This window comes from Diceros bicornis, chromosome X, assembly GCF_020826845.1.
Source record: "Diceros bicornis minor isolate mBicDic1 chromosome X, mDicBic1.mat.cur, whole genome shotgun sequence".
NCBI lineage: Eukaryota > Metazoa > Chordata > Mammalia > Perissodactyla > Rhinocerotidae > Diceros > Diceros bicornis.
The window spans coordinates 103,618,663-103,637,178 of NC_080781.1; the positions used below are offsets into that span (position 1 = coordinate 103,618,663).

An 18,516-nucleotide genomic window follows, 5' to 3' on the forward strand; every position below is an offset into this window, starting at 1 on the left:
GCATCAAATAACCTACATCGAAGCTAATTTAAAAATAAATGAGCAAGCAAATACATACATTCATATATACATAAAATATTAATACAAAATTAATACAAATATTAATACAAATGTAGTGACTACTCCTGGAGATATGACATTACAACTGCAAAAGTGATGTTATGTGAACAGATATTTGTGACTTGTGATAAAATTTCCTTAACAGTAAGATGATTGCAACTAGTTCTGTATGTAGAAGTGAGGACAATGAGCTCTGGAAAGCAGATGACAAGAATAGATTCTAGCAATGACGCAGATACTAATGTTGAAACTGCATGTGAAGAATTAGTTATTTCATGAAATATGAGGGGAAAAAAGTAATACAGCTAAATTAATATATTTATATAATATAGCTCTAGTTATTTTACTAAATTTAAATTTTAAATGCCATAACAAGATATTTGACTCATTCATCCATATCTCTAGAAGTTTTTATAGTCCAGTTGACAAGAGAAAATTTTTTAGTATCTTCTTATTGAGGTCTCCTTATATTTGAAGATATATAACACACGCTGATGACTACAAAATGTGTATCTCTAGCTTAATTCCTTCTCTTGAGCTCCAGACTCAGGTATCTAAATATCTCCTAGACATCTCCATTAGCATGTTCCACAAGAGAGACAGCATTAGCCAAATGGTTAAGAGTGCAGACTAGGGCTTAAACAGACTGGGTTCAACTCCTGACTCCATCATTTACCAGCTGTGTAACTTTGGCCAAGTTACTTACTTTCTCTGAGCCTCAGTTTCCTCATCTGTAAAACAGGGATGAAAATAGTAGTGACCTCATAGGATTATTGTGAAAATTAATGAAATACATACCTAATGCACTTGGCTGAATGGAATCTACTAAACAATCAATACATTATATATGCCATTAAAAGAAACACATACACATATGTCTCTTGGAAGCCAGTAATTTTTTTCCCTAGTGTGCTATAGCTGGCAGCTCTTTTTCTAGACTTGTTGTACCTGAACTGGTTTTAATGATGTTTTGCAGCTGTTGTCCAAGTTTAGCATGTATGAATAGCATACAAAGAAACATATATATTTGGAAATTTAGCTACATGATTCATTCTATTTATATTGCAAGTTGGCAAAATGGAAAATTAAAAATATTTTGTCATCCACGTGGCACTTGTCACATAATACTATATGGAGTATAGTAGTTATTTTGCATGTCTTACCTTCAACACTAGACTATGAGCTTACTGACAAAACGAATAGCATCTTAGACATTTTCATATCCTTTCTTCCATAATGCCTATCACAATGCCTTGCACAGAGTAGGTACTCAGTAGCTATCAATTACGTAAAGAAGAAAGAAATCTACCTTGTTCTTTTACAATAAAAAAGTAAATGCAAATTTTTCAATCTTAAATAATCTGCAGGCTCAAATATATTTCACTAGTCTTTGAGAGAATTAATTACTTAAATTCTCATATTCTCTCTAGATTATTTCCTTTAAACCCAGACCAATTTTACACATGTTCCAGATCTATGCATTCTTGGTAATTTGTTTGACTGAATGTGTATTAAATCATCACAGATTGTTATTATCTAGAAATTTTGTAAAAGTTTGATCACTTGGAAACATTAGCTATATTGTTTTTAAAGATTTTATTTATTTATTTTTTTCCCCTTAAAGCCCCAGTAGATAGTTGTATGTCATAGCTGCACATGCTTCTAGTTGCTGTATGTGGGACGCGGCCTCAGCATAGCCAGAGAAGCGGTGCGTCGGAGCGCGCCCAGGATCCGAACCCGGGCCGCTAGCAGCGGAGCCCGCGCACTTAACCGCTAAGCCACGGGGCCGGCCCTATATTGTTTTTAAAAACAGGTTTAAAAGTTATAGCAATGCCTTGGCAGGTTTCTCTTTCTTCTCTCTTTCCTTTTATTCCATCTTTTCTCTTACAAAATATTTGATGGTATATTTTGCAAAACAGTGAACTATTTAAATCAAAACTCCTGGTTGAAATTCCAAATCATTAACCTTCAAATTCAAGTACCTAAGATGAACTATTTAATATTTACATACTGAAAGAACAGCAAAAAGCAGGGATAAGGTACAAAATGATGCTACGAACATAAATAAGTCTAGAGCAGTACTTGAGAAGTGGAGAGATGGGAGAGGAAAAGGAAATGAGAACATTATGAATCTTTGGTAGCATTCTTCACCCTCTCCTCCTCCTAAGCCATCTGTCCCCTAATCCATTCATTTAAACAAATGAATGTTTAAATTCATTATTCAAAGAATCACTAACCATTTATTATGAAATAATTCATGAAAAGTGTTTAGCACAGTTACCAGAACATAGTAAACACTTAGTAAAGGTTAATAAATGTTAGTGATTATTATTATTGTGTGCAAGCCCACTTCTTTGCCCTTACCTTGACCTCTTTTCCCAAATTTACATATAGGCAAGTTGTGTGGTCAGGGTTGGCACAGAGGAGGACTATGCACACTCTTTTCATAATACTAAAAAAAAGGTCTGGCTGAATAATTTTTTAAAAAATGATGTCTTGAATTCACTCATTTCCTGAAATCTACAACATTAAACTCCCTGCTCCATCCCCCCACTCAGGAGCTGTTCCAACTAGTCGCTAAATGGCACGCTTCTTAAGGGTCCTTAATGAGAGCAATTAATGTCTAAAGGCAATTTTTCATAAAAATGCATTCTGTATCCAAAAAACACTAGAAAGCTCATATATCTTATGTTTATGTATCAATTTAAATTATCTACAAGTTTAAATATTTGAGAGTTGATATAATTCAGTTTTCTGAAGCAACAGACCTTTTACTTTTTCACAGTGCAATGAATAGTCATACATATGGCTTACATATTATATCATTGTTTATTTCAGGTTTCTCTGAAACAGATTTTTACTTTGTTGTTGCAAAGTAGGCTTCTTAATTTCCCACCCTTAATGTTATTAGCTTTGGACTGTATTATTTCTCAACATAGAGTGTGCTATAAGACTTCCAGTTAAACAAGGCAGATTAGACACGTGCATTTATCTCTGTGGCCTCATGAAGCTCCACTAAAATGACAGTAAAGGAATTTTTTTTAAAAAGGTACAAATGGAGACAGACAAAGAACAGGAGAGAAGACAACAGCAGACAAGTGAAATTGACAAAATTTTGGAAGTTGGAAAGCAGTCGAAGAGATGCTAAGCTAACTTAACAAACTAAAGAAAGCTGAAACCTATGTCTGGTGGTGATAGGTTCAGTTCTTAAAGTTACTGGTGGGCCGGCCCCGTGGCTTAGCGGTTAAGTGCCCTGTGGCTTAGTGGTTAAGGGCGCGCGCTCCACTGCTAGCAGCCCGGGTTCGGATCCCGGGTGTGCACCGACGCACCGCTTCTCCGGCCACGCTGAGGCCGCGTCCCACATACAGCAACAAGAAGGATGTGCAGCTATGACATACAACTATCTACTGGGGCTTTGGGGGAAATAATAAATAAAATTAAATTAAAAAAAATAAGGTTACTGGTTATCTCTGAAGTACAGGATGAAGGGAGGGCTAAACAAAGGAAGATTGATTGAAAGTACATATTAGAAAAAATTAGATCCCAAAGCCCCTTATCCATTCCAGCAAAAGATTCAGTTTTTATTTTCTGGAGTAATTGAAACATCTTTCCAGAAAAGAAGCTCTAGTCTTGGAAATAAAAGGCATAGCTGAGGGCTGGATTGTGAACTTTAATGCAAATAGGGATTGAGTCTCTATATACTAAATATTAAGACACCCCCCACCCCACCCCTACTCAGTCACCTTTCTGCTGCTTGGTTTCTAAGATATTGTCAGCTGAGCAGGAGATTGGAGGATTCTGGAGAAGCTGACCAGCACTAGTGTAAAGTCCTATAGATAGACGCTGATATTTGAGGTTCTCCCATTGAAAAGACTGAATTTCTGCCCCGTTACTTCCCAGTGAAGCTCAACAATCCACAAGTCCCAACAATGGAGAAAGAACTTCTTTTTTGACCAAAACAACAACAACAACAGCAACAAGTCAAAGCAAAAAGAAACAAACAAAAAAAAACTATAATGAGAAGATACTACATTCAAGACACAAGAACAGTATGCCGTAAAAATGGAACTTTCAAGGAATGAGAAAGAGCTCTTAGAAATTCAAAATATTACAGTAGAAATCTTAAAAATCAATAGAAGAATAAAAGTTTTCCATTGAGGAGCTCTCCTAGAGAGTAGAACAAAAAGAAAAAGAAATGGGAAATAGAGAAAATTAAAGAATTCAGTACGGGACGGCCAAATTAGATCAACAGAAGTTCTGGAAAGAAGACAGAAAAAGCAGGAGGGAGGAAATTACTAAAGAAATAATATAAGGAAAATTCCTAGCACTGCAGGATGTGAGTATACAGATTGAAAAGGTCTACCAAGTATCTAGAACAATGAATGAGAAAAAGATTCTCAATAATGTTCAGTGAAATTTCAGAAGATGGAATAAAAAGATTTTAAAAGCTTCCAGAGAAAAAAAACAGACCATATACAAAGGATCACAAATAATATTAGGAACAAACTTCTAAACTGTACCCCTAGAATCAAGAAGACAAGTTTTTAGGGAAAAGCATTTCCAACTGTGGTAGGATGAATAATGCCTTCTCTCAAAGATGTCCTTGTCCTAATCCCTGGACCTGTGAATATATTAACTTACACGGCAAAAGGGATTTTGCAGGGATGATTAAGTTAAGGATCTTGAGATGGAGTGATTATCCTGGATTTTCTAGTTAGGCCCAATGTAACCAAAAGGGTTCTTATAACAGGAAGCCAGGAAGATCAAAGTAAGAAAAAAGATGTGAAAACTGAAGCAGAGGTTGGAGCAATATGCTTTGAAGATACAGGAAGAAGCCTTGAGCCAAGGAATGCAAATGACCTGCAGAAACTGGAAAAGGCAAGGAAAACAATTCTCCCCTAAAGCCTCTAGAAGGAACCAGCCTTGCCAACACCTTGACTTTAGCCCATTGAAACTGAATTCAGATTTCTGATCCAAAGAAAATAAATGTGTTGTTTTGGGCCACTAAGTTTGAAGCAATTTGTTACAGCAGCAATAGGAAACTAATACACCAATCTAGAATTCTATATCAGTTGAACTAACAATAAGATGAGAGATTAGAACAAGGTGTTTTCAGATATGCAAGATCTCAAAAAATTTGCCATCTTTCTCAGGAAGTTACTGGAGGATATTTGTCCACCACAATGAGGAAGTTAAAGCAAAAGTGAGGGAAACATAGGGTCCAGAAAATGGGATCCAACACAAGAGAAAGGCAAAAAGGATTTTCACAATAAGGGTGAGGGGATACCCCAGGAAGACACCTATGCAGAAAGACTAAACCAGTTCAGCTTGGAACAGAAGGACAAAAATCCCCTTCACAGACATCTTTAAATAAAAAAAAAAAAAAGAAAGAAAGTTATAAATAACCTGATGTATTTGAACATACAAAAAGGAGATGTATAGATTTCTTGGGAAGATCTGTTTGGGGATGAGTAAATGGTAGATTCATAAGAAAAATTCTAAGCAAATAAAAATTAAATATAATGTGGCAAACCCAAATTTTTATAGGAAAAGAAATGTAATAACATACTCAATACATGGTTAAACTCTGAATAATGTTTACAAAGTCATAGTAATATAATCACTGAATATTGATTTCACCAAAAATTTTGGGAGGAGGGGAAGTGTGAGTTTATGCGTACATAAGAGAGCCAAATTACCACCTTTCATCATAGAAAGTCAATAGATATTATCTAAAAAGCAGAAAAATAAGGAAATAGCAATATAGGCACATTATGTAGAAACATGGTAGTAAATATTATAGGGAACAGCTAAAATTGTTTAAAGTTATTGCCCTTCAGGAGTGAGAATCAAGAATGGAGAGGGATGGAGAGGGGACTGTTGTTTTTTACTGTACTTTTTTTTTTTAATTTTTTGTTTATTGCAGTAACATTGGTTTATAACATTGTAAAAATTTCAGGTGTACATCATTATACTTCTATTTCTGCATAGATTACATCATGTTCACCACCAAAATACTAATTACAACCCATCACCATACACATGTGCCGAATTATCCCTTTCACCCTCCTCCCTCCCCCCTTCCCCTCTGGTAACCACCAATCCAATCTCTGTCCCTATGTGTTTGTTTATTGTTGTTATTATCTACTACTTAATGAAGGAAATCATAGGGTATTTGACCTTCTCCCTCTGACTGTACTATTTTTTTTAAATCTATGTACATGGTATTAATTTAATAAAATTAAAATTTTAGTTTAAAAATGAGTTATTCCCATGAACCATATATTTTTGTGCTTAGCTTAATTCTTCTGAGATGTGTTATGTGCATGTTCTAATCCAGAAATCACAATTTTTAAAACAGATAAAAATCCTCTTATATACGTTGGCACGTTTGCCACTTACTTAATTCTTGAGGAACACAAATAAAAATCCTTACCATGACCTGTAGGGCTTGTTGAACTCTCTAATCTCATTGCATGCCACTGGTTCCTTTACTTATTATGCTCTACACACACTGTCCTTTTCCATTTCTCTGTTCAAATAAGCGAAGCATCCTTCCTGATGACCTGTCCACGATCTATTCACTTTGCTTGGAAGGCTATTCTTTCAGTCTTCTCCCGGTTGGCTCTTTATCTTTCATGCCTCAGCTTAAATGTCACTTCTGCAGAGAAGCGTTCTCTGACCATTGAATCTGAAGTAGGTCCGCAGGCCACCCCCACCCCGTTATTCTCTCTTGCATTGCTCTGTTTCTTTATTGTACTTTATCAAAATTTGTAAAAACATATTTGCATATATGTTTGTGTGTCTGCACTAGACTCTAAGCTGTCTGGTATACGTGTGTGTAGCAGAGGGACTTGCACATAGTAAGTGCTCAATGAATATTTTTGAATGAATTTGTTTTTAAGTAATATATCCTTGTCTCTGACATTTGTAAATAATGGCATGTTATAACTCTAGTTTTTGCTATATGTTAGCAAAAATTAGATAAAGAGGATTAAATAAAAACAAAATAATACAATTCAGATCTTTTTGAAAACTTGAGTTCTTGAAAAATATCCAAGTTTTAACTTTAACCTTTTGTCTCATCTAAGCACTAGCCCTCTGTTACACAATGGATGCTAAGCAACGTCTGGAATTATGTTTTACTCAGTATAGTCTCCTTTAATCAAACACTTTATCATGTTTAGTTAAGCAGATTATGATAATTTTATACAACGGGGGTTAATTAACAATATCACTGATCCACACAGAAGGCATATACTCGTATAATCAGGATCACATAAACGTCTGTTCCTTTTTCCAAGGAAAAATAAGATGCATAACTTAGTCTTGTAGTCACTATACTAAAATTAAACGCTTCATTTAGGTGACTTGTTCCATACTCAACTGGATTTTACTTAAAGAAAGCATTTCATAGTTTTTGTTCTTTGGCTTTGTAGCCTGGGAAAGAACGTGAAATGAAAATCACAAAGGTTCATTTTAATTATTTCAGTAATATCATAGCTTTAATATGAATTATAGTATAACTTTTTATAAGCAGCAATTTCATGTAAAGAATTTGTAAAAATTTTACAATTTAAGCCTGATAAAAAGCGATCAGACATGTAAGATGCCTACCACAGTGCTTGGCATATTAGGAGTGGTCAATAAAAGTTAGTTTTTTTCCTTGCCTCTGATAACACAAGTAGTGGTACAGCCAACTCTCATTCATTACAGTCCATTAGAACCACAACTTTATACTCACATAGTGTTTCGTTTTGTTTTTTGTGAGGAAGATCAGCCCTGAGCTAACATCCATGCTAATCCTCCTCTTTTTGCTGAGGAAGACCGGCTCTGAGCTAACATCTATTGCCAATCCTCCTCCTTTTTTTTTTTCCCCAAAGCCCCAGTAGATAGTTGTAGGTCATAGCTGCACATCCTTCTAGTTGCTGTATGTGGGACGCAGCCTCAGCATGGTCTGAGAAGCGGTGCGTCGGTGCCTGCCCGGGATCCGAACCCGGGCCGCCAGTAGCAGAGTGCACGCACTTAACCACTAAGCCCCAGGGCCGGCCCCTCGCATAGTGGTTTTTTTTAACCTAAGCCTAAGACTTTGATCTGATTTATTTGAACTCATTGTTTCTACTTCTCCATATCTTCTTTCATGTCTTTTTGAATCTTGATTTTATCAGCTTTCTTGCACATTCTTGGGTAAATGAAGTCCTTCATTTTACTCACTAGGATCTTGAAGAAACCAGGCAACCTAATCTGAATTTTTTAAACATTGCTGAACTAAAAATATTGATTAATAAACTGTAGGAGAGGAAAAAAATCTTTTTTGTCTCTACCCTTTTAGGTAATCCAACTGGGGCCTTGTAAATTAGACTGACAAAAGACAGACTAATGAGAAAAACAAACAGAAGTTTATTAATGTGTGTATCATGCACACATGAGAGTACTCAATGGTGAGTAACTAAAAGGGGTGGTTAAATCTTGAACTTATATAGCATCTTAACAAAAGAACAACAAATTTTTAGAGATGTGACAAGACAAAGGAAAAGGACTTTGAGTTTCTTCGGTGGCAAATTGTGGGAAGGTAAATATATGGGGGAATTAATGGACCGTAAGGGCTAGTTAGTAAAGTTTGTTATATAGATTCCTCTGATGGTGACTCCAGGCTGAAAACGGTCTAGAGTTGTCGGTGGTGGTTAACTTCTGTCCTTCTTGTTACAGAGGGAAGAAGGACACCTTTACAACTACTTGTAGGCCAGTAAGAAATGACAGAGAGTTTTTCATGTATCTGCTTCATCTTAATTGCTTTCAGCTCAAGATAATCCTTATGTCAAAGTGCCATATTTGGGGGTGGCATATTCTGCTACTCTTTAAAATTAAAACATTTTCTTTTTTTTTTGAGGAATATCAGCCCTGAGCTAACATCCATGCTAATCCTCCTCTTTTTGCTGAGGAAGACCGGCTCTGAGCTAACATCTATTGCCAATCCTCCTCCCTTTTTTTTTCCCCCAAAGCCCCCGTAGATAGTTGTATGTCATAGTTGCACATCCTTCTAGTTGCAGTATGTGGGACGCGGTCTCAGCATGGCCAGAGAAGCGGTGCGTCGATGCGCACCCGGGATCCGAACCCGGGCTGCCAGTAGCGGAGCGTGCGCACTTAACTGCTAAGCCACGGGGCCGGCCCTAAACCATTTTCTTTTTGGTTCCCCCAAAATTGACTCTATTATAGTATTATTTTAATCCAAGATTTGACCAGTGAAGCCAAGAAATAATTATTTTGGTGTCCCTAAAAGTAAGACAATTGCAATCAATAATATTTGGAGGGGGAGGAGGAAAAGAAGAGTCAAATTCCGGCAACTTTTCAAGAACACAATGGATCCACAAAGCAGAGATTAAAAACAAATGTTTTATACCATGCAACTTCTCAGCTTTGATAAAAGATATTTGCTATATGACAGATGACATGAGTGGAGCCACATTAAAATAGAGCTGGAGCAGCCATTGCAGAGAATTGCCTTGAACATCTTGTTTTCTTTATCTTCCAAACTGGACCAAACTGCCAACATTCCATGTCAGTAAGGACAAGAATATCCTGTTTGTAAGGACTGATGAGACTGGACCTTGCTGATGACCAAATTGCTAACCAATCAATGAAGTACAAGTCTAGCCTTTTGCCTGATGACTGAATCTCAAGCCAATCTATGAAGTACAAACCTAGCCTTACATCATCTAGCACCAATGAGCTCTTCTTTAATACAACTTATCTTATCTTCCTCCCTTTTTCCCATAAAAGTCCGGAGCCTCTCTCCTGTGATCGGGACACTATTTGGGTTTCTACCTGAATCTGTGCTCCCCGAATTACAATTCTTTGATCCCAAATAAAAGCTTTGCCTCTTAAATTGGTTTCTGTTTTTGTAGGTTCACAACTGTAATAATAAACAAAGGATATACAGAAACTTTTAATGATGAAAAATAAAGAAATAAATCTAAACAATAGTTATGTAGCTGAAGGATTCTACAATGTGCTTAAAAGATTAAGAAGAAACATGTCTGGTTTATCATCCTTTTAAAATTATATTGCTGTTATTGCTTTCTATTATAATGCAGATGTCATTACTGTAGGCTTATTATTAAAAGATAGGTCAGCAGAGTCCAAGAGAGTACTTGACAGACATCTGGAGAGTTGGGTTCAACCCTAAACTCTGCTATTATTATTAGCTCTGCTATTATAATCTTGGAAAAAATCACAATCTATTTGAACCTCTGTTTCTTGTACATAAAATGAAAAGAATGGATTCCATGGTTTCTTAATTCTAAAAGTCCACAAAACACTGATCAGCCTATGAACAAAAAATAATAATCTATTGTTGGGATAGAAAAGAAACGATGTTTTTTACTTATCTTTGTATTCCCCACAGGGCCTAGCACTGTACCTAATAATGTAACTCTTTTTAGTTTAATAAATATTTATTGAGTATCCTCTAGCTTCCAGTGACAGCACTAAATGCTGGGAATTTAGAGATGAATTAGACATGGTCTCTATCTTCTAGGATTTTACAGTCCAGAGGAAGAAACAGTATACAGGTAATTTAAACATCAAGAATTATGACAGAGGTAGGCAAAGAGTAGTATTTTCACATAATGAGCACACCTTACAAGGGTCAGAGAAAGGCTTCCTGGAGGAAATTTCACCTCTGTTGAATCTTAAAGGATTAGTTGCCCATGTTGATAGGGAGGCAGAAGAAACAGCAAGAGCAGAAACAAAAAAATATAAAAAGAATGAATAAATTAATATGGCATGCATTTATTACAATTTCCTACTGAATTATTTAAAAAATAAAATAGGGGCCAGCCTGGTGGCACATGCAGTGAAGTGTGCACGCTCTGCTGCGGCAGCCCAGGGTTCGCTGGTTTGGATCCCGGGCGCGCACCGACGCACTGCTTGGCAAGCCATGCTGTGGTGGCGTCCCATATAAAGTGGAGGAAGATGGGCATGGATGTTAGCCCAGGGCCAGTCTTCCTCAGCAAAAAAAGAGGAGGATTGGCAGATGTTAGCACAGGGCTGATCTCCTCACAAAAGAAAATAAATAAATAAATAAATAAACAAAAAATAAAATAGAGGGGCCGGCTCAGTGGGTAAGTTCGTGCGCTCTGTTTTGGTGGCCTGGGTTTGCCAGTTCAGATCCTGGGCGCAGACCTACACCGCTCATCAAGCTATGCTGTGGTGGCAACCCACATACAAAACAGAGGAAAACTGGCACAGATGTTAGCTCAGGGCCAATCTTCCTCAAGCAAAAAAAGAAGAAGATTGGCAACAGACGTTAGCTTAGGGTTAATCTTCCTCATCAAAAAGAAAATAATATAAATAAATAAATAAATAAATAAGTAAATAAATAAAATAGATCCTCAGTTACATAAATCAATATGAAACCACCCTTATCATAAGGGTATCTAATGCTATTTTATTTTCCATATTTCCTTTAGATTCTCAGCAACAGTTCTAGGTTTATTTTATCCGGACAAGTATATATGACATTTCTTCTAAAATGCATTTCAGAAAACCTGGGTTTCATACGTCAGAAAAAATTGTGAAAGATTTTGAAAAGGCAAAACAAAAAAAAGAAAAGAAAAAAGGATTACTGGGTATCTTATGGAAGGTTAGGCATTGTCTAGCACATCCTTCCTGGTTATCTGATTTTATAGTGGTCTGTACCTTTCATTGGATTAAAAAGAGCCCTGGAAATCTTGCCTCAGTTCAGTGGTATGGTCTGAAAGTTATCTAAGTAATGTCAGCTCAGAAGCCTGAACCCCAAAGTCTATTCTTTGAAGCGGCAATCATGTGAAGTACCTGGTACAGTCCTTTTCCGTGAGGCTCTGAGATTGCTCTTCTTTGTTGAAGACACAAATTCTGGCCTGTAGTTTATAGTAGAACCTTCACGTAACCTTTAGAGTAAAACAAGAACATTAAGAGATTTAATGGCTATGGTTTTTATTACCATTGCCAATTCTATCACAATAGAGATGAGTAAAATTCTGTATTGGAGTACAGTATATACAGTATATAACTTTTGATGAGGGTTACTCCTGAAGGTAAAACAATATTATGGACAGGGAAGACACTGACAAATCACCAGGGACTTCTCATAAGGCATATAATTTCTGAAATGTTTATATGTAGTATTTTACCAAAACAAACTTAATTTAGAGAAGGCTGAGTATCCCTGCTGATCTGACAACTCTTCCCATGCAACTTTACAACAGTAACACATTAAACAAACCTAATTATTTCCAATGTCTATTTTTATAAGGTGATACAGCAAATCTTTGTGACTGCAGAGGCCCTCTGAGAAATCTTAGTGGTTTTATATATAAAAGTTTTAGTTTTAGTTATAAAATATATCTTGAAAATTTTATTTGTTCTAAATTTAGGAACTGATTTGGGGAAGGCAAAATTAAGAGTTGTCAGAGGAGACTTGAGCACTTGATTAGACAGGATCGTGAGTGACTGAGAAACAATACTTCCTTACTTATTTAATCAAAGCACACATAAAGCATTTGAAAAGAAACATAGAAGGTAACACTACTGTAAGTGAAGAGCCTATGTTCCATAAGATTTTTTTCCCTTAAGTAATCAAGGACATAATAAAAGCAACTTAAATCATAGAAAATTATTCTTGTAAGACACAGAATCTCTGCTATCTAGGCAGATTACACATAAGGTAGAAAATAAACTCTCATACTGTCAGTAGAAGCATTAATTGTTAAATAAAGGAAGCAATACCATCTAAACTGAGGTAGTACTGTAAACATTTTAATATATTTCAGAGCTTCTTTTCAGACTCAAGTATTATAAACCAAGGCAAATAAAATTCACTTTCTAAGTTTTGTCCTTTTTTATACTCATATTCTTTCAGAGGACCTGTGAGGTCAAATGATTTTCATAATACTACTAAGATGTTATCTGTCTTTTTGACTCTCATACTCTCCTGAGTATACAGAGTAGTTTTCCAGAGGGCTGTGTGATGTGTAATAATGCAATGGACTAAATGCTGAAGCAGATACAAGGATCCAGCTTTCTTCTGTTAGCCCAGATAGTAATGAGATTTGCAAAAATGTGAAAGAATAGTATTCTTTTCACGAAAATTTTTGTTTTGAAAAATAGTTTTTTTTTTTTTTTATAAAAAATAGGTCATTTATGTTAACATGCAATGTGTTCATCATTGCTACTGTGGGGGATCAAAATTGGCCACCCCAAAATGTATTTCTTTGGCTTGATTATTTTTAGGAACAAAAGAAACTTTGACCTTCCCCCTAACTGCCTAAAAGAATTTAAGATAGAGGGCCTGTTCCAGGAAAGAGCTAATACCATAAGATAACACTGTCTACAGATGGCCCAACAAACACTTGTTTAATAATCATTTGCATTTCCATCTCCACGTAAATTGCCTTCCTTCCTTTTGAAGTCCCAAACCACTACTCCCAACATCCTCCTTTGTCTTTAGCTGAAGATGGTATTTAAGGTGGCAGGATTCAGCCATTTTGGCTGAGCTACTCAGTTTTCCTGGGTTTCTCCCATGCATACATGTTATTAAACTTTCTTTGATTTTTTTACCATTATTCCGTCTCATATCAATTTAATTCTTAGACCAGCCAGAAGGACCTAGAGGGTAGATGAGTTGTCTTCCTCCCCTACACTACTTTCGAATGAATCAATAAATATTTTAAAATGTTCTAATTTTTAGTCTCTAATATGGTAAATATCAATAGTTATAACCCACATAAACAAAAGCTCTTTGAGGTTCTCAATCATTTTTAAGAGTACATATAAAGGGGTCTGGAAACGAAAAGCTGGTTTAGGAAAAAACTATTCTTTTTCCTTGAAAAACAAAAGTACATATGCTGTTGTAATTCTCTGTCACTGTTACTCCTTGAAGAGACTCAATCACCCATATTACAATTTTTAACCAAAATGACTGACTTCCATTTTAAAGTGAAGAGTGCAGGGTGGATAACTGAGAACTGTCTGGCATATACAAGCATTTTAATAGACTAGCAGAGGTTAAGAATACACATGATGGGCCGGCCCCATGTGTATTGTGGTTAAGTGCGTGCGTTCCGCTACTGGCAGCCCGGGTTCGGATCCCAGGCGCGCACCAACACACCGCTTCTCAGGCCATGCTGAGGCCGTGTCCCACATACAGCAACTAGAGGGATGTGCAACTATGACATACAACTATCTACTGGGGCTTTGGGGGAGAAAAAAAAAAAAAGGAGGAGGATTGGCAATAGACGTTAGCTCAGAGCCGGTCTTCCTCAGCAAAAAGAGGAGGATTAGCATGGATGTTAGCTCAGGGCTGATCTTCCTTACACACACAAAAAAAGAATACACGTGACAAAACTTTTTATAGCCACACAAATCCTTTTTATAACTTCCTAGAATGGCAAAAATGAACACATTCATTACATAACTCCAAGATGTAGTTTCTCTATAGCATTTCAAAATAAGAAGCAAAAGTATATAAACTTAGAATTATGCTTAATTTAAACCAATGTTTGTACTTTACTTAGAAAGTATCTAGCTATGCAAGGATTATCCATTAATTAACTCAATTTAATGTCAGTCCATGATTTTAAGTTGCTTAAAGATCTTGGAAATTATCTTCAAGCTGGCATACTACAAACATAGTCGCTACTGAAATAAAGTTTGTCAGAATACTGATTTAACGTAGTTGAAAACAAATTTACATTTTTTATAATCATAAACATTTTTAAAAGTAATGTTAACTTATTTGGTCAGGAAGCCTGTATAAGTTTAGGAAAAACACACCCAAGTAAAATAAAATGCATGCTTGTATTATACTTAACACTTACAAAACAGAGAAAAGACTTAATTGCTAAAACTTTACATTAATTATGTAAACTTGGATTCTTAAAATGTTTCTGGATAAGTTTCTGCAAGATGTTTTATTCAAGTCTAGCACATTTAAAGTCCTAGAAGTTTGATTTTCTTATTTTCTGGGAATTTAAGACTATTCACTTTATATATGTCTTATTCTATGAGCTAATGAGAACAGTGCTCCTTTAATTTAATACCTTCCAGATTTAGGAAAAGATTTCACAGACATGACAAGAGGTAAAGGTCTTTCTGAAGTACAGAATATTTTAGAATATTTTTTGACTTTATATTTTATTAAATATTCACATCGTTTATTCTTTATTGCACAGAAAACATGATCATGCTTTTTATTATTTAACCATGATCTTTACACATTTATTGTTATTACAAAACTGCAGTTTCACTGAATCATTAATGTATGAAATTCAGTATCAAGATAGGAATAGCAGCATATCACTCCTCAAAAAGACAATTACCCCAGCTATAGGATTTAAAGGAACAGTCCAGTAGAAACAGGTCTAACAGGTTTTTTCAGTCTATGTTCTCGGGGTAATTCACCTCCCATCCTTTTCCTCTCTGAAAGAATTTCTTCTCATAGTTTCCCTTCTGTATACAACCAGGCAGGGCAAAGCATAAGTATGAACTAAAGTTTTTAAGATTTTAAGTAGGAAATATAGAAAACATTAGAACGAGATAGAATAGGCATTGATCTTAATAATGGTGGTAGGAGAAAAAACGGGAGTCTTCAGAAATCACCTCTCCTGTACTTGACTGCCTGAGGGTAATGTACTTGTGGTATTTACTCACGACAATGTATAATTTCACATTTTAAATGGTTCATTGGATGGATTCAATTTATATAGATATAGGCTTCAGGCTTTAACGCCTCTATTTTACACACAATACTTGCTAATGGAAGTAACTGTCTCGCTGAAGCTTCCAAGAGACCCTGTAGGGCTCTGGCTTCCTGAGAACCATAGTTGTAACAAGAGCCCAAGCTAATGAGCAATTTTTTTCCCCTCCCCAAAGCCCCAGTGCATGGCTGTACGTCCTAGTTGTACGTCATTCTAGCTCTTCTGTGTGAGCCGCTGCCACAGCATAGCACCCAACAGACGGGTGGTGTGGTTCCGACCAGGAAGCGAACCCCGGGCTGGTGTGGTTCCGACCAGGAAGCGAACCCCGGCCACCGAAGTGGTGAGCGCCGAACTTTAACCACTAGGCCATCACTAATGAGTGATTTTTTAAAAGGCACTTTTTCTTTCACATGCCCTTTCTTTCACAGCCCTCAACAGACTGAAGTAAAACCATCGCTCAATTGTATATTGGCAAAACATGGCAGCAAATAAAGAATCCCAAACTTCTGTATCATTAACAAGATTTGGGGTACCCAAGCAACGAAGCAAACACAAAGCTCAAGATAGGGTGTGAGGTTTCATAATTATTTTTTAATCCCCATCTTTTAAAAAAATAAATCTGTCAATTCCCCACCTCTTTATTGTGAGGGTCCCGTGAGGTCCTACACGCAAAGTGCTTACAACAGTGCTTGGCACACTGGCCGTTAGTCTTTGCCTCCCCCACCCTCCGCGGCCAGACAGACCGAGTTCCCACCGCCCCCTGGCGGCCACGGCTGACTTCCGCCTCCCCCACTGAGCGCAGCCGCTGCAGCCGCGTGGCCTCCACTACGTCACATCCGGCCCTTGCGAGTCAGCGTTACGGAACCCTCGCGATGAAGTGCGTGTTTGTAACGGTCGGGACCACCAGCTTTGACGACCTCATTGCGTGCGTATCGGCGCACGACACTCTGCAAGTGAGTGCGGGGGCGGGCGGGCGCGCGGTGGCTTGGCTCTCCGCGCTTTGCTCGCCGCTCGCCGCTCGCCACTCGCCGCCGGCCTCACCGCCAGCCTCGGTAACCCTGCCTGACCGCAGCGCTCGGAAAGAAACTTCCGAAGCTTTACCTCAGGTGCCGCCGCCCCTTTGCTGGCTCCTCCCCGCGCCTGGCTCGGCCCTCCTCCGCCTCCTCTTTTCGCTTCCCTGCGCTTTGCCGGGCCGCTCCTCCCTGTCTTTTCTCCGGCTCCTCCTTTCCCCCGCTTTTCCCCTCCGATTCTCCGCCTCTCCGCCTCTGTCTCGCCGTCCTCCGGCGTCGCCCCTCCCCCCAGCGGCTCCGCCTCTCAGGCTCGGGCCCGCCTCGCCGGCCGCTCCTCAGGCCCGCTCCGGGCCGCCGGGTCCACGGTGCCGGGCGCCTCAGCCAGTCCGGCTCAGCGCGCAGCCCCCTGCCCTGCTCCGCGGCGCCCGGAGCGCGTCCGCGCCTTTCCTCCCTCCTCAGGCGTCCTCGTGGCCGGCGGCCTCGTGGCGCGGCGTCTCCTGAGGGCTCGCGGTTCGCGCAGCGCCATCTTGAGGCGGAACGAAGCCGTTACTTGGTCTGCCCCGTAGTTTTCGACGCCTTTTTAGGAGTTTTTACCTGGTCTCGTATTTCTTGCAGGGCCAGTTCTTTCAGGACTCGGTGAGCTGGGTGGCTTAGATCCATTAGGGCCAGTGAGACACCTCGTAGGGGCCCGGGGCGCGGCGGGGTGGGGGAGGGGAGGGTCATTTTAGAAAACTAACTCAAATCGACCAGACTGTTTCGCAGCCCGTGCTCCGGTCTGAACACCGACTTTATGGTTTGTTGTGGTTATTCCTGTTTTTACAGTAACCTGTTTCAAAGGGCTGCTTTTTCTTTTTTCCCGTTTCAGATAATCAAGTGCCTTGGTTACAACCGACTTGTCCTACAGATAGGTAGAGGAAAGGTGGTACCTGAACCATTCAGTACTGAGTCATTTACTCTGGATGTTTACAGGTACAAGGATTCATTGAAAGAAGACCTTCAGAAAGCAGATCTTGTTATTAGTCACGCAGGTAAAGTGCCTTAGAATCTCGCGGTTTGGTTTTTGATAGACAATAAGAACAGAAACAACCTTTTTGAGGTAAAATAAAATCACTAGAGTAACTCACTGTAGCCCTTTAGAATATAATACTTACTTGAATATAGCAATTGAGAACATTAGCGGAGAGAATTTATTATTTTTGAGTGGAAGAAGGATGGGAAATTAATCACTGTAGCGCAACTTGACAGTAAGAAACCCTAAGGGGCAAAATAGTTTACCCCATGATATGTGTAAAGAGTTGTCAGTTGAAATTAGTATTTGGGCTTAGATCTGGAGGAATGTTCAGCCAGCTAAATAGTCATGGAGAAATTGGCTTTGAAAGATTTTTTACATTTCTATTAAATGTGAGTGTGAAATGAATGTAGTGAAAAATATTTAACTACCACATATTGTGTAAATCATTGCCTGCTCTTCAGAGAACCATCCTGGTCTAATTAGACTGCTGGTATCTTAAGAAGAACTGCTTTTGGGGAGCACTGCAATTGTAACTGCTGAGCATTGCAATTTTAGCTGCTGGATAAGTGAGGGAGGAAGGGGGGAAGTTTCTTGGTTATTAAAAAAGCCTAGTTTGAAGAGAGAAAAGTCGTTAAAAATAGACATTACTAACAGATTGGTGATTAGAAATGTATAGAATAATAGCTAACAGCTTTTG

The 18,516-nt window shown here is 38.1% G+C and overlaps 1 protein-coding gene and 1 long non-coding RNA gene across 7 annotated transcripts in view; one reads left to right on the forward strand and one right to left on the reverse strand.

Moving 5' to 3' along the window:
* The window catches only part of LOC131401334 (uncharacterized), a 51,766-nt gene extending 34,466 nt beyond the window's left edge, over positions 1 to 17,300 (reverse strand). For 3 of the 6 annotated variants that reach the window (XR_009217640.1, XR_009217642.1, XR_009217639.1), the window contains exons 1-3: positions 16,899 to 17,020; positions 11,896 to 11,990; positions 10,699 to 10,750 (exon numbers count right to left, since the gene is read on the reverse strand). This is a non-coding gene — a long non-coding RNA (uncharacterized LOC131401334). Of the gene's footprint in view, positions 1 to 10,698; positions 10,751 to 11,895; positions 11,991 to 16,898 lie in introns of all 6 variants that reach the window. The other 3 variants (XR_009217638.1, XR_009217637.1, XR_009217641.1) reach the window with 3 other exon arrangements.
* The window catches only part of ALG13 (ALG13 UDP-N-acetylglucosaminyltransferase subunit), a 63,091-nt gene continuing 61,224 nt past the window's right edge, over positions 16,650 to 18,516 (forward strand). Inside the window, 2 exon segments of the mRNA XM_058536538.1 lie at positions 16,650 to 16,750; positions 17,673 to 17,835. Coding sequence (XP_058392521.1) covers positions 16,670 to 16,750; positions 17,673 to 17,835 — 244 coding nt within the window. The 5' untranslated portion in view covers positions 16,650 to 16,669.